The 16,949-nt window shown below is 44.2% G+C and overlaps 1 protein-coding gene across 1 annotated transcript in view; it reads right to left on the minus strand.

Annotated features, from left to right (window-relative positions):
- The window catches only part of PIGU (phosphatidylinositol glycan anchor biosynthesis class U), a 97,974-nt gene that overhangs the window by 16,093 nt on the left and 64,932 nt on the right, over window positions 1-16,949 (minus strand). Inside the window, exons 8-10 of the mRNA XM_043479370.1 lie at window positions 12,750-12,904; window positions 9,946-10,089; window positions 6,203-6,327 (exon numbers count right to left, since the gene is read on the minus strand). Coding sequence (XP_043335305.1) covers window positions 6,203-6,327; window positions 9,946-10,089; window positions 12,750-12,904 — 424 coding nt within the window. The remainder of the gene's footprint in view (window positions 1-6,202; window positions 6,328-9,945; window positions 10,090-12,749; window positions 12,905-16,949) is intronic.

Below are 16,949 nucleotides of genomic sequence, written 5' to 3' on the forward strand. Positions count from 1 at the left end.
ACCAAGCCCTCGCACTACTTTTAGAAGCCCCCCATGCACTGCATGAAGATCTGGCAAGCGGCAGTGAGACCTGATGAAGCCAAATAAATAACTTAAAAAAAAATTCTTGCTCTTCCAGCAAGTTTCTCAGAATTTCAGCTTCCCCATCTCTAAAATAGGGCTAAAATGCCTACTTCATGGAGTGTTCCATGAATTAAACAAGTTGTGGAAAAGCTAGCAAGGATGTATTACTGTGTGTTTTCTATTGCCATGGTAACAAATGATCACAAACTTAGTGGCTTAAACAATATAATGCATTGTCTTACAGTCTGGAAGGACGGAAGTCCACAGGCTCTGGTGGCTCTAGGGGAGAATCCACTTGCTGGCCTTTGCAGCACCGGGAGGCTGCCGGCACTTCTGGCTCAGGACTCCCATCTTCAACCAGCAATGTCGGATTGAGTCCTTCTCATGTCGTATCATTATGGCCTCCTCTTCTGCCTCCCTCTTCCACTTTTTTTTTTAACGGACTTTAGTTTTTAATATATGTGCTGCCGAAGTGAGCACATTTAACAGACTTTAGTTTTTAGAGCAGTTTTAGATTCACAGCAAAGCTGAGTGGTACGTAGAGACTGCCCATGAACCCTCCTGCCTCTACTTATGCTCTTAAGGGCACTTGTGATTACACTGGGCCCACCTGGATAATTTAGGATACTCTCCCCATCTGAAGGCCATCTGTCATGTAAGGTGATCTAGTCACAGGTTCTGGGGATGATGAGGTGACATTTGTCGGGAGCAAGGAGGGGGCGTTTTTCTGCCTAACACAGGGGTCTCCAGACTCTGGGATCTAATGCCTGATAAGCTGAGGTGGAGCTGATATAATAGAAATGAAGTGCACAATAATGTAATGCATTATTATATACAATATATAATTATATATAACATATTTATATAATACATAATTTATATATTCTATATTACATATAAAAATATATATTTTATATATTCTATATATATTTATATATTATATATATTTATAATATATATATTCTATATTATATAACCCAAACCATCTCTCCCCACCCCATCTATGGAAATTATATATAACATATATTTATATAATATGTAATTTATATATTCTATATTACATATAGAATATATATATATTTATAATATATATTCTATATTATATTATATAAACCAAACCATCTCTCCCCACCCCATCTATGGAAAACTTGTCTTCCATGAAACCAGTCCCTAGCGCCAAAAAGGTTGGGGGCCACTGACCTACCATTGTGACTTTTTTTCCCTCTTCTTAATTCAACAGGGGATGTCTGACAGTAGGATTATATATACTATTTTTGTTTCTTTATATTTTATTGTATTTTTAATAAAATAATATCATTTAAAATTAATTAATTAGAAGACTACCTTAAAAAAAAAACTGAGCAATTAATAAAAGCTTAGGTCTGATTCTCAGCAGGCACTCAGTCAATAGAGGTTCCCCTCCCCTCTCTGATCCTGACCTTCAGGAAATCCCTTCTCCAAAGTCAGAGTTCAGAGATATTTAAGAGATGGGGAAACTCCTGAACCTTAAGGCCTCTTATCTCAGCTGTACAACGACTTGGCTGAAATGCTATACTGGGGGTTCAGGCGTTGGAAAGGGGACTGGATTACAGTCAAGGTTCTCAATTCCGGTTGTAAAATGAACTCACCTGGGGAGCCCCACCCACACTACATGAATCAGTCCATAGGGGTGGGGCCCAGGCATCCATATTGGTTTCTAAAAGCATCCCTGGTGATTCCAATATGCAGCCAAAGCTGTGAACCACTGGGTCACAGTGGCAGACCTTTGCCCAATAAGAGGCCCATGCTGGTCTGCAGCAGAGACTTCACTGGTCAGTGTCACAGTGAGAATAACCAGGCCAAGGTAGTTCAGAGATCTTGTTAGAGCTGAAGGTTTTCAACTTAAGCTTCATTCTTTATTGAGTAATCACAGGTGTCTTGCTGCTGGCTGCTGTTGTTAGAAAGTCCTTTCTTTTATAAAATCAGGACAAATGGCCAATAGTTGACTGTTTTCGTGCCTTCAGTAAAATAAAAAGTTGGGAACTCTTGTCACCAGGATTTTTTTGAAATGCTAATGGTCCCTGAAATCCCATGATTTGGAAACACTGGCTTGGAGGGCTTGCAAGGTGCTCTCTTCTGATCTGAAATTTCCACACTTCTGGGTTTTCACAGCTGAGAGGTGAAAGCCTTGACTCAAGCCTCTCTGAGAACTCTCAGAGGCCTCAGTCTTGCTCCCAGAAACAGAAGTCTGGGGAGAAAGATGTGTACACTGAGAGTTATTATTAAACAAAGTTACAACCTCAAGAAAAGAGATGAAGTGAGTGACGGTCACTCAGCTGTGTCTGACTCTTTGTGATCCCATGGACTATACAGTCCATAGAATTCTCCAGGCCAGAATACTGGAGTGGGAAGCCTTTCCCTTCTCCAGGGGATCTTCCCAACACAGGGATTGAACCCAGGTGTCCAGCCTTGCAGGCGGATTCTTTACCAGCTGAGCCACAAGGGAAGCCCAGGACACGTCTATTTACCATTCCTCCACTTCTTCACTATTTACATACTTTTCTCAATGGTTCTTTCTTTAAAAAACAAAACACTCCTAATATTTTCAGAGGTTTTTTTAAAATTTTTTAAAAAAATTATTCATTTTTCTGCATTGGGTCTTCACTGCAGCAAATAGGTTTCTCTCTAGTTGAGGTGCTTGGGCTCAGTAGGCCTGAGGTATATGGATCCTAGTTCTCATACCAAGGATCAAACCTCTGTCCCTTGCACTGGAAGCTGGATTCTTAGCTAGTGGATCACTAGGGAAGTCCTTCAGTGGTTCTTTCTGATTTCCGGGTAATTATTTTGCTGAAAAGAATACACAGTATTCCTAAAATAAAACTCCTGTGGTCTGGCAGTCCAGGTGGGTCTTTGCTCCGTGTCTCCAGTCACTCTGTATTTTAGAGCCGGTGACAAGGAGGTGACCAAGTGCAGAGACTGAGACAGGGTCACACGCACCTCCTAGGGGCAATCACAAAAAGCTGTGACGATGCTTTCCTTGTGTCCTGAGGAACTGTCACCACATCCAACTGGCTTCTGGCCTGTGGTGACCTTTGCAGGACTGCGGAGCTGCTACTCACTCTTGCTGGCTGACTGGCCTGAGGATTCCAGCTATACGCCAGAGCAGATGGAGCCAGGGACCTGGGGCACAGGACGGCCTGTTCCAGCACCACAACGTTTCGGAGATGTCAGAGGTGACCAGGTGACCCTTCATCCGCTGTGCTGGGCCAGATGGAATCAGATTTCCCACCAAGTTCCCTGGGTGACTTCCTCGGATCTCTGGCTCCATTGCTGACAAACTGAAACTTCATGCAAGTTACTTTCCCTCTCTGAGTCTCAGGCATTGAGAAATAAAATTCTACTGGAAGAATCCAGTCCCATCGGGAGGGGCACAGAAGGGATTTAGGGACTTTAAAGGTCATGGTGCTGTTTCTTTTCTTAAACTAGGTGCTGGGCACATGGAAATTTATTGTATTTTTTTAATAATGACTGCATATTTTAAAATCAATATTCCTTTATCTGTATATAATAGTTAATACAAAAAAAGGAAAAATGAAGGACACACACACACACACACACACACAAAATCCAGCCCTTTGGTAACTGGCTCTTTGAGCTTGACCACTGCAGGCTGGCACAGGCCCTGCCAGCAGGCTGTTCCCTAACACCGCGCTTGTGCGTCTGTCTGACTCATCCTGGCCCCAAGCTCCGCAGAGTCCCAGATGCTGGGACTGCACTGGGGGGAGAGCCCATGTGCCTCTCCTCCCCACTGAGCAGAACACGAAAACAAAACGGTGAATGTGCGAGCAGGCATGCTGACACTGGTAACTCTCGTCTAAACTGAATTCTTAAACACATGAGAAGTCTGAGTATATTCAGCCTAGGTGTAAAGACCTCACAAAGTCTCCACTCGCACGTCCACACGACCAGGCTGAAGATGCCCTGGACAAACAGAATGACTCATAGCTGTCTTGCCCCAAACAGACACGCCAAGTCTGAGCGTTCTCTGCTGCAGGAGCTGCTCCTGGCAGCCAACGCTGTCTGTGGGCCCTTCAGACAAGCTCAACTTGCCCAGTGAGCCAGCAACAGCATTTATTAGCTCATCCAGGTTTCCGGAAACCCCATCCTTATTTTTTGTGCCTCATCACCCCAGAGGGCATAAAATAGTTCAAGTTTTGAAAAATATGTTTATTTCAATGACTCTGAGTGACTCTGGTTATCAAGCCTGAAGCTTTGATCATGAAACTATGCAGGAGACCTCCCTGTGTAATTAATACTACTAATAATAACAGTGGGGCTATTTACATTTATTCTTTCTCAGACCTCAAACACCCCTGAAAGATACTCTGACAGATGGAAAAACGGGAGACTCAGAAAGGTTAAACTACTTGCTAGTAATGGGAAAGCCAGAATTCAGACTCACAACTGTCTGGCTCCAGACTCTTGTTTAGCAATATGGGATGAAAGATCTCACCTGAGGGAGACACCCTCTGTGGGAGAGATTGCCAGAGCAACTCCATCTTAGGGGAAAGAGGACCAACGTCCCCCAGGCTCACCCCATCACAAACTGGGGTATGTTCACATGTCCTGTGCCTTTGGGACTTGCCAAGGGGCCCCAGGCTGACTCTGAGAGCCCTCTACTGGGTGATTCTTATCTGCTCAATGAGGATGCCACGAGCAGAAGATGCTACTTCCTGCTTCCGATCTGCTCGACTGGTCACTGCCCCACCTGGAGGAGCAGCCCTACTTGTCCTGCCCACTCACCTGTTTACCTTTGCTCAGAGGCCCACTCCTATAGACAGGTTTCTTTCTAGCAGCTGGTCAGTTTCACTTCCCGGTTGATACTCAGTAGCCCCAAAACAACAACAAAGACATTTCTTCTGAAGCCTGTCCTCCCCAGGTTTATTGACACCTTGCTGTGCAAGGAAAGTTCTGCAGCTCCCTTCCCGTTTCAGAGAATCAGATGGTGCTGGGCCACTGGCACTGCTTCTTTATTAGGGAAGTCCAAAAATCCCATCCACAGAGATTGGGACTGACATATACACAACACTACCATATATAAAATAGATAACTAATAAGGACCTATTGTATAGCACAGGGAGCTCTCTAATAGCCTGTATGGGAAAAGAATCCAAAAAAGGAGTGTATGTATGTATATACATAATTGATCCACTTTGCTACATACCTGAAACTAACACAACATTATAAATCAACTAAACTCCAATACAAACTATTAAAAAAAAAACCATCCACAAACATTTGAACATTTGTTATGCTGTTCTGTGTGTCATCAGGTGTAATCCTGGATGCTGGGGACACAGAGGTGAGTGAGTCATGAGGCTACTCTTAGGGAGCCCACAAACAGTGCAAAGAACCCAGAGGACACAGAGCCTGACTGAGGGCAACAGCAGGAAATGCTAGAAAGAACAACTAGATCAGCACTAGGCTGACTTCAGAGGAAGAGCTTGAATGGGTCTTCAAAGTAGGCAGGAAGTCTATGGTTGCCCATTTGTCGTGTATGGTACAGCACGGGGAAAATGTTTCAAAGCCAATGAATGGTTCAGAGCCACAGTGTCCAGCATGACAGCCACTAGCCATGTGTGGCTTCTTTAAATTAGATTAAAAATTCAGCTCCCCAGTCACACTCGTGGCTACTCTATTGGACTGGGCAGATACAGGGCATGTGTATCATCACAGAAAGCCCTACTGGGCAGTGCTGGCTGGAGGCTCCTGCATTTGGATGCCAATGCCAGCCCTTCTACTTGCCAGTCTTGTGCCCTTGAACAAGCAACTCTATCTTTCTGTACCTTAGTTTTCTCATCTGCAAACGGGGATACTTTTCCTCAAAGTCTAGTGTGAAGATAAAATGAGCTGATGCACGTAACATTCTTAGAACCACAGTGACCAGGTACACAGTCAGCGCTCAATAAATGCTGGTAATTTTTTTATTATTACCACTTGTGTGTAGCACCGAGGGGCAGATATTGTGCTTCATGTTACTGCTGGCACAGCAGGTACCCAAAAAAATGCCTGTTCATTTCTAACCACCCCCACCGGCTGTTTTCATCCAGGGCGAGGTGACACAAACCTGTGCCAGAGGGTGCAAGGTGGGGGTACTCACATCTGTAGAGATGGTTCCACACGGGGAAGAAGGCCATGTAGAGGGCCACGTCCCCCACCGTCGGGTAGGACTTGAAGATGGCGATGATGGCAATCTGGATGAACATGAAGAAGATAGGGTGCTCCCTGGGGCAAGACAGGGCAGAGAGAGAGGTGGGGGGGTCAGTCAGGGACCAGGCCCACCCCAGAGTCTCCTCACCCCAGCCCTGAAACCCAAATACACTCTCTAGGGGACTTTACGTAGGGCAGGCTCCACCACCCACAAAACACAGGGCCAGGCCCAGCAAGAGGGCAAAAAACTGCAGGGACCCAAAGATGCCCACAGGTAGTGAGAAGAACCCAGCCCACACTAGAGACAGCCCACAGAGACACTTCCCATCAACCCCCACCCCCTGCAGCTCTGGGCCTTCCCCCAGGAGCCCAGAGGAGGAAAACAAATGAAGTCAGTGGCCTCTATCACTAGGTTTAAATGACTGCTTGTCAGAGTAATTAGGCAGCACCCTTGCCAGAGGCCCCTGACATTGGACCCAGGCAGGAAGTACCTCTTGGCCGATGCTTGTTTTCTCTGACAACAAGGTCAGTGGGGACTACAGATCTCTAGCTGTGATGAGCTCCTTTCCTGAAATAGCTGCATGTGGCTTTCTGCTCTTAAGGGCTGGAACTGGGGGCTTTTCTGGTGATCCAGTTCGAAGGCTCTGTGCTCCCAATGTGGGGGGCCTGGGTTTGACCTCTGGTCAGGAAACTAGATCCCACAAGCCACAACTAAGAGTTTGCATGCCGCAACTAAGACTTAATGCGGTCAAATAAATAAAAATGAACTTTAATGGGGGAGGGAGGGGCTGGAACTGGAGTTCTAGTCACCTTAAACTAGTAAGACTGGCTGCCATTTCCTGAGCCTCCACTTGTTTCAGTTCTGCGCCAGGCATCTTTTCCTGCATCCTTACACATGCTCCTCACTACCTCCCATCTGGAAGGAGGCAACGCTGTCGCTGTACTTTGTGGATGACGAAATCAGGTTCAGAGAACATAAGAGAGTTCGAAAGTCATGGAGTGGCTTGTCTTCAGAGCACCTAAGCACCGCCAGTGCTATTCTCCCGAGTGCCCAGCAGGACCACAGCTCTGATCAGGAAAGCTGAGACAGAACTCAGCCTCCAGTGCTCCTCCAAGAGCTGACTGAGTACAGAAGAGAATCTGCCAGGAAGAAGCCAGATGTGCACCCTCCTCAGGTCTGAACAATGTGCATATGGCCTGCTTCTGCACAGGACCCAGAAGGGTGTCTTCAGGTTAACGCCCAGCTCAGGAGGGTGTCTTCAGGTTAATGGCATGCTTGCCTTGTAGGTCAAAGGTCAGGTCACTCAATGGATGTAAATCTGAGATGTGGAGACAAATTTGTACACACCCAAATACTACTAGGAGGCAAATGACTCAGAAACTCAGCTAAAAAGTTTCTGAGTCAAAGTTTCTGACTGCAAACTCACACAGTCCTGTAATCTCTAGCAAGGGTCTGACTATCTCAGTGAGCATTTTCCTAAGGCTCATCCGAGTCATTGGTTTGGGCTTTCTAGGTAGCTGGTAACAGCTGCACCATTCCCAGGAAAAGGCTAGCGACAAGGTGGTACCAAAAAACATGGTGAATGTATGGCTGAGTCCCTTTGCTGTTCACCTGAAACTATTGCAAAGTTGTTAATTGGCTCTACTCCAATACCAAATAAAAAGTTTTTTTTTTTTTCTCTTAAAAAAAAAACCCCACACAACATTGAGGATTTCCCTGGTGGCTCAGTGGTAAAGAATCCACCTGCCAACACAGGGGACAGGGGTTCAATCCCTTGTCTAAAATGATTCCACATGCTGTGGAGCACCTAAGCCCGTGCGACCCAACTACTGAGTCCACACTCTAAAGCCAGAGAGCCGCAACTACTGGGCCTGCTAGCCACAACTACTGAAGCCCGTGTGCCTAGAGCCTGTGCTCCGCAACAAGAGAGGCCACTGCAATGACAAGCCAGCACATTGCAACTGGGGTGTAGGCCCTGCTCGCCACAAGTAAAGAAAAGCCTAAAAAAAAAAAAACAAAGCCTGTACAGCAACAGAGACCCAGGAGAGCCAAAAATAATAAATAAGTAAATATATAAAAACAAATACAGACACCAGAACCTCCTGCAAGAGCCCCTGGGGAGCGGTGACTGGTGGCCCTGTTCTCGCAAAGCTGGCACTGCAGGGGCTGGAGTGGAACTCTGTATCCAGACACAGGAGGGCAGCCGAGAGGGAGGTCAGGTATCTTCACACCTTCTATTCCCACAGCTCTGTGGCCCTTGGTGGGGGTACGGGGAGGGTGTCACAAGATGGTGGTGGTCCCCAGGAGCTATCTGTGGCCTATCCGTGGCCTTTCATATGCCAACAATAGAAGGTGCTGGAGAACAGGCTACACAGACTTGAGGAAAGGTGCGTCGGGTTCCCTGCTTCTTTCAGCCTAGACCCAGGCCTGACCAGAACAGGGGTAGGACATATGGACCACAGACAGCTGGAGAGCCTGGCTGAGTAAGGCTGCCAGAATTCTGGAGCCTGCCAGGCCAAGAAAGAAGGCTTTTTCTGTCAGATGCCAGGCCAAGGCTATGTCATAAGAAGGGAACATCAGCTCTGAGCTTTACAGAAAGGGACCTGTGTGCCTTGGTTCACTGGCCATGGAGAATGAATGGAAGGTCAGAGGAAAGAACTCAAGCTCTTGAAATCTAAATCCAGCCCTTCTACTTCCCTGGACCACCCAGCTGTATCTATGCTGATTGGTGCCTGTTTGCCCCTCTCTGAAGCTAGGATAACAGAACCATTTCCAGGAGCTATTTAATACTGTATGTGATCTCTCTCAGGAGCTTGGCAAGGTGTAGAAGTCTGAGCATAAATTCTGGAGCCAAACAAACCTGGTAACCCCAGCTCCACTGCTAACTGGCTGTGTGACTCTGGGAAAATCATTTCACCTCTCTGAATAGCAATTTCCTCGATTAGCAAACGGAAGTGACAGTAACATAACGCCTACCTCCAAGAGTTGCTGGAAGGGTTAGGCACGAATATAACTCAAAAAGGTGGGATGGACAACACATGTTAGCTCTCTTACTCTGCAGAAGAGTATGCACAGGCAATCCATTTGAGGGAAGTTGGTCAGAGCTTCAGGTGACCAGCCCCCCAACTAACACCTCCTGAGTCCCTTTGGGCAAACTATCACTGGGACGCAGCTAGAGGGCTCCCAGCAAGATCCTCTTTTTCCAGGGATATCATCCCCACCTCAACCCTGCTCTTGTCTAAAACAGTGACTGGGGAGGTGGGAGAGAGGTTCAATAGTGAGGGCACATATATATATCTATGGCTGATTCATGCTGATGTATGGCAGAAACCAACACAATATCATAAAGCAAGTATCTTTCAATTAAACTATATTTTTTTTAAATGAAAAAATAAAATAAATTGTGATATATACACACACAAACACACAAATCAGTGACTGGGCTCAGCAGCAATGTGGGTTCAAGTACCCCAAAGTGAGGCCAGGGGGCATATGGGGCTCCAAAGCACTGCCCCTATAGCTGGCACCTCGTGTGTCACCCTCCTGCAGTGTACAGTCACTGAAGCAACTCAGGGTGAGGTTCCCTGGGCATAAATGCCTCAAACCCAATAGCAGATGCTCCAAGTGAGAAGGACATCTATAAAGCTACCAATGACTCTGGGGACAAAAACCCAGTAGGTCCAACCACTTACTTCAGCTTTATAGCTAAGGGGATGGTGTAGAAGAAGACGTTGATCTGAAACACACACACAAAGAAGAGGCTGAAGTGCTCAAACATCTCTGCAAAAAAGTACCAGAAGAGGCCAATGTTCGGGGTGAGATCTGGAACAGAAAGTCTGGAATGAAGAAAACAAAGGGAGAGAAAAAACAGAGCCAAGTTAGAAACAACCTGCTTTGACCTGCTTTTCTCCTGAAGGTTTGGGTCACTGTTGGGCAGTCAAGGAAGACTCTGTCTCCACGGAGATCAGGATGTGAGGGGCTCTCTGGGCACCCCGGATATAGGTAATTAACAAAAACAGGGGCAGAGACCCAGATAAAAATAACCCATAAAAAGGATCACCTGAGCCAAATTCTGGCATGCATCAGAGATCTGAAACAAGGCAGGGATTGATGCTCGAAATCAAAAGACCAGCCCCTTCTTTTCCTGCCCCAGATATGTATGCTCAAAACCAGGGGATACCTAGCACTGTCGCAAAAGAGGAATGGGTTTGAAATAGGTTCCTGTAACCTATTTTGAGCATTCTAAGGATTTGTCTAGGGGAAAAGCTCAAAGATCCTGTTACTGCCCATTCTTTCTCCAGATGCATACAGCAGGAGCCAGAAGACTGAGTGCCTCACACAGAAGTGAGACTTCCAGGGATCCAAGGAACCACTGCCAGGTTCTAGCAATGATCCCAGACCTTGCTGGAGAAATGGGGTTTAACTGGAAAACTTTTTGTCTGGTGATATCAGATAAAATTGGTTACAATTCTGGCTGTTCTAAAAATCTTACATAACATTAAAAATATACATATGGGGTTGAAACAGATGTCAATTCAGTTTTAAAAGCACAAGGGAAGCATGGAAAGGAAGATAGAGGCCATGGTTCATGGTCAGCTTTCAGACAAGACCATGGTTCATGATCAGATTTCACTGAAGAAGGCCTCCACCCAGGCAAGTCTTTGCTTCTTGTTGTAACTATATTTCCTTTTCTGTGAAATGAGGTAAAGAAAACAATCTGTGTACCAGCAGAAAACTAGGAAAAGTTTTTTGTCAGGCATTACAAACTCTTATAGGAGGCAGAGCATGAGAAGCTGAAGGTTATTAAGTCACTATATCAGGCTCAGCCAGGATTTAACATAAATAAGCAGCCCAGAATCCCAAAGGGATGCCAGCCACAGATGCCCTTCCCACCCTGGTGGGGTTAAGTGTCCATGTCCCTCTGGGCTGTGAGTTCCTTCAGGCCTGAGCTTGTATCCTCCTCAGCAGACCACAGAGAGGATATTTGGAAACATCTGCAGAATTCATCTTGCAAACCCATTTTGATCTTCTCCATGAGTTTGACATATGGAAAGTGTTAAGTCACTCAGTCATGTCCAACTCTCTGTGACCCCATGGACTGCAGTCCACCCCTCCTCTGTCCATGGAATTCTCCAGGCAAGAATATTGGAGTGGTATTCTTCTTCTCCAGGGGATCTTCCCGATCCAGGGATCAAACCTAGGTCTCCTACTTTGCAGGTGGATTCTTTACCATCTGAGCCACCAGGGAAGTCCCCTGACATATAGAAGGTGGCTTTATTTTAAAACTGTTGGAGACCCTTTTGCAATAGAGGAATAAATACATCCATTCCTGTTTGGGACTGAATCAAAACCTTCTAGTTCGAGGCTGATAAGCGCTTTGGGTATTCCCAGAGAGTGTTCTTTAATTGACTTAGTTCAAACAAGTGGTTCTTGAAGTGTGTTCCTCAGATTGGCAGCATCGTACCACTTGAAAATTTATATATATAGATATGCAAATTCTGGGGTCCTAATGAGAGGGTAACAGGCAGGAAGGCCAGGGGTCTCCAAACAGAGGAAATAGGCTGCAAATGTCAGACATGCTTTTATTTTTCTCTTAAGCGGCAGGAGAAAACAAACTACAAGTGTCAGCTTTTTTTCCCTTCTCTATACAAAATTAAAAGGAAGTTTCTCTTAAAATTCTGTGTTGCCATGACGATACCTGGTTCCACCTGAACTTAACTTTTCTCAAACCTTGAGCTAACCAATGCATTTTTCTTATGGAAATGTTTTTCTTAAGCTATGTTAATGACCTATGTATTTACCCTAGACTCTGTCTTCAAGTTGGCTCTGTCTAACACTCAGAACCGACTTGACAAACCAGTATGTTTTACTCATAAAATTGTTCTCCTAATCTATGTTAATGAATCTATATATTTACTTGGAAACCTGCCTTTCTTCAAGATGCATGCCAATCATTCTATGGCCCAGGATGACTCACCTGCTGCCAATGCTTTCTCAAAATGGATGTTGTGGGTGAGGGGCCTGGTGCCACTCTGAGTTTTGAGATATCTCCTTTCTCTAATTAACAGCTTGCTGCTAGGTATATAACATACTGCTAAAGGCTAGCAGGGGGGCACTCTTTCTGCCCCCTTCTGACGTCTATGTCAGAAGCTTTCTCTATCTCTTTTATACTTCAATAAAACTTTATTACACAAAAGCTCTGAGCGATCAAGCCTCATCACTGGCCCGGATTGAATTCCTCTCCTCTGGAGGCCAAGAATCCCGAGGTCTTTCACGGCTCAGCAACAACCTTTCACTTACCCCAGACTTACTTCATCAGAACCTATGGAGGTGGGGCCCAGCAACCTGGGTGTTCAAGCCCTGCAGTGATTCTGGTGCACACCAATGTGAGGACCACTGCTCTAGATGTGGCCTCTGCTTGTTCTCCCTCTGATACCAGATGGAGCTGTGAAAACTAAATCAGCTTCCAGAGTTTTCTAATGGGGACATTACTTACATGAAGCCATAGACTGCAGGGATGAAATCCCAGGAACTGAGAAGGAAGAAGGAGAGGCAAACGACTACCACTAGACTTCCCACATACATCATGGCATACTCCCAAGAGAAGATCCAAAAGGCTTTGCTCTTCACTTTCACAGGTATGTACTGCCGCTAGGAGAGAAGGCAGAATGGTACACTTAAGGATCTCAAAGACAAAGAGCAGTTGTGAGTCAACTTTAAGATCCTTCCAGCAAAAAAACACAGGATACAGAATAGGTGAAAAATCTAAGGACTGAAAAGATATGCTAGGTAAAGTGAAAATGTTAGTCACTCAGTCATGTCTGACTCTTTACAACCCCATGGACTGTAGTCTGCCAGGTTCCTCTGTCCATGGAATTCTCCAGGCAAGAATACTGGAGTGGGTAGCCATTCCCTTCTCCAGGGTATCTTCCTGAACCTGGGATTGAACCCAGGTTTCCCAACTTGCAGGCAGATTCTTTACCTTCTGAGCTTAGGTAAACACTAACCAAAAGAAAATTAGTTTGGTTATTGTTACCAGATAAAATAGACTTTAACATAAAAAGTATTGTAGAGATAAAGATGTTCTATTATGATAAAAGTGTCATCAGAAAGATATTACAGTTCGAAACTTGTATGTACCTAATAACACAATCTCAAAATATATAGAACAAACATGGACAGAGTTACAGAGGAAAAATACACAAATCCACCATCAGTGCATAACTGGTAGATCTAATAGACAAAAATCATAATGAAATAGAAATATGAACAGCACACTTCATGAACTTGTTCACATAAGATCTTACAAAACAAACACATTTATAATTCCATACATTGAGTCATATTTACAGTATTCTATTTATCAGAAGCAAGTCACTGGTTTTGATCATACTCAAAGGGGCTGTTATTAACATTAGTATGTAGAGATCATGGAGGCCACATTAAGATTATGTCCACCACAGTTGATTTAACACCTGAAAAATCAATTAATGTAACATCCCATACTAACAGATTAATATACCCAGATCAGCTGCATTTCTATATACTTTAATGAGCAATTCAAAATTGAAATTAAGCAGACAATTCCATTCATTATAGTGTAAAAGAGAAAAAATACTTAAAAATAAAATTAACAAATGTAAGTACAAGGTATGCACACTATAACATATGTAATAAATAAACTATAAAATATTGCTGATGGATATTAAAGATCCAAACAAAGAGGTATTTAAAAAATACATTTATATAAAACAGTATGCTTGGAGAATTCACGTTCATTTAAAACATTTTGCTGCTGCTGCTGCTAAGTCACTTCAGTTGCGTCCAACTCTGTGCAACCCCATAGATGGCAGCCCACCAGGCTCCCCAGTCCCTGGGATTCTCCAGGCAAGAACACTGGAGTGGGTTGCCATTTCCCTCTCCAATGCATGAAAGTGAAGTCGCTCAGTCGTGTCCAACTCTTAGCAACCCCATGGACTGCAGCCTACCAGTCTCCTCCGCCCACGGGATTTTCCAGGCAAGAGTACTGGAGTGGGTTGCCACTGCCTTCTCCATAAAACATTTTGGGGGATTAGTAAAAACTGACCACAGGGACTTCCCTGGTGGTCCAGTGGTTAAGAATCCACCTTGCAGGGACTTCCCTGGTGGTCCAGTGGTTAAGACTTTGCCTTCCAATGCAGGGGGTGCAGGTTAGAACCCTCATCAGGGAACTAAGATCCCACATGCCTTGTGGACAAAAAAGCAAAACATAAAACAGAAGCAATATTGTAACAAATTCAATAAAGATTAAAAAAAAAAAAAGAATCCACCTTGCAATGCAGGGGATGCGTATTCAATCCCTGGTCAGGGAGCTAAGCTTCCACATGCCACAGAGCATCTAAGCCCAACCACTGCAACTACGGAGCCTGTCAGTCACAACTAGAGTCCATGTGCTGTGAGAGACCCTGCACGACACAACCAACGGCCCACACACCGCAACTAAGACCTGACACGACTTTAAAAAAACAAAGACCACATACCTTAATCAGGCCACAAAGCAATATCTACAAACTTTAAATAAAGAATCTGTACCATACAGACCCCATTCTCTGACCATAATGTAATTGGTCAAAACCATTAATAAAAAGATAATCTAAAAACACATTAGGAAAATTTTAAACACTTTTGTAAATAACTCAGGAGTCAAAGAAGGAATGATAATAGAAAGCTTTGACATTAGAAATTAATGGTTATGAAATATCTTAGGTAGGTAAAACAGTACTCTGAGGGAAGTACTTTTTTTGTGTGTGTGGTTGCACAGTGTGGCTTATGAGATCTCAGTTCTCTGACCAGGGATTGAACCTGTGCCCCCCTGCAGTGGAAGCATGAAGCCCTAGCCACTGGACCACCAGGGAAATCCCCATATAAACTTATATTTGAATACAAGGCTGAAAATAAATAAACATCCATTTTAAGATTTTAAAAAAAGAACAGAATAAACTTCAAAAGAAGGAAAGAAATAATAAAGGTAAGAGTAGAATCTGTGGAAACAGAAAACAAAGTTACGACACAGGCATACTTAATTTTTTTTTTTACTTCATTTTTTTTTATTGCGCTTTGGCGTACTTCACTTCATAGATTTCACAGACACTATTTATCACAAACTAAAGGTCTGTGGCAACCCTATGGGCACTATTTATCCAAAAGCATTTGTGTCTCTGTGTCACATTCAGCAATTCTTGCAACATTTCAAACTTTTTCATCATTATTATGTTTGTTATGGAGACCTGTGATCAGGGGTCTTTGATGTTACTATTGTAACGTCTAGGTGAACACACCCACACAAGAAGCGAACTTAACTTATAACTGTTGTGTGTATTCTGATTGCTCCGCTCACATAAATGTTATGTGTATTCTGATTGCTCTGCTCACCAACTGTTCCCATTTCTCTCCCTCTTCTCAGGCCTCCCTATTCCCGAGACATAAATAATACCAAAATTAAGCCAACTAATAACCCTACGACGGCCTCTAAGTGTTCAAGTCAAAGAAAGTATTGTACATTTCTTACTTAAAATCAAAAGTGAAAGTCGCTCAGTTGTGTCCGACTCTTTGCGATCCATGGACTGTACAGTCCATGGAATTCTCTAGGCCAGAATACTGAAGTGGGTAGCCTTTCCCTTCTCCATGGAATCTTCCCAACCCAGGGATCGAACCCAGGTCTCCAGCACTGCAGGCGGATTCTTTACCAGCTGAGCCACAATCAAAAGGTACAAATAATTAAGGAAGGCACATCAAAAGCTGGGATAGGGTGAAGCTAGGCCTCTTGCACCGAACAGTTAGCCGAGCTGTGTATTCAAAGGTAAAGTTCTTGAAAGGAATGAAAAGCACTACTCCAGTGAATTCATAAATGATAAGAATGCAAAACAGCCTTACTGCTGATGTGCAGACCAGCCACAACAATGCCTTAAGCCAAAGCATCAACCAGAGCAAGGCCCAACTCTCTTTAATCCTATGAAGGCTAAGAGAGGAGACAAACCTGTAGAAGAAAAGTTTGAAGCTAGCAGAGATTGGCTCATGAAGTTTAAGGAGAGAAGTCCATCTCTGTAACAGAAGTGCAAGGTGAAGCCACAAGTGTTGATGTAGAAGCTCCAACAAGTCATCCAGAAGATCTACCTAAGAGAATTAATGAAGGTGGCTACACTGAACAACAGATTTTTAATGTAGACGAAACAGACTTACACTGCAGGAAGACGCCATCTAGGACATTCACAGTTAGAGAGGAGAAGTCAATGCCTAGCTCCAAAGCTTCAAAGATCAGGCCAGTTCTCTTATAAGGGGCTAATGCAGCTGGTGACTTAAGTTGAAGCCAATGTTCATCTACCATTCCTCAAATCCTAGGGCCCTTAAAAATGATTCTAAATTGACTTTGCAAACACTCTTTCTACAAATGGAAACACAAAGACTGGATGACAGCACATCTCTTTACAATATGGTTTACTGAATATTTTAAGTCTATTGTTGAGACCTACTGCTCAGAAAAAAAAAAAAAGGTTTCCTTTCAAAACATTACTGCTCATTGACAATGCACCTGGTCATCCAACAGCTCTGATAGAGATGAACAATGAGATTAATGTTCTTTTCAAGCCTGCTTAACACACATGCATGGGGCTTTCCTGGTAGTTGATAAAGAATCCACTTGCAATGCAGGAGATCCCGG

The sequence above is a fragment of the Cervus canadensis genome, chromosome 10, assembly GCF_019320065.1.
Source record: "Cervus canadensis isolate Bull #8, Minnesota chromosome 10, ASM1932006v1, whole genome shotgun sequence".
Taxonomy (NCBI): Eukaryota; Metazoa; Chordata; class Mammalia; order Artiodactyla; family Cervidae; genus Cervus; species Cervus canadensis.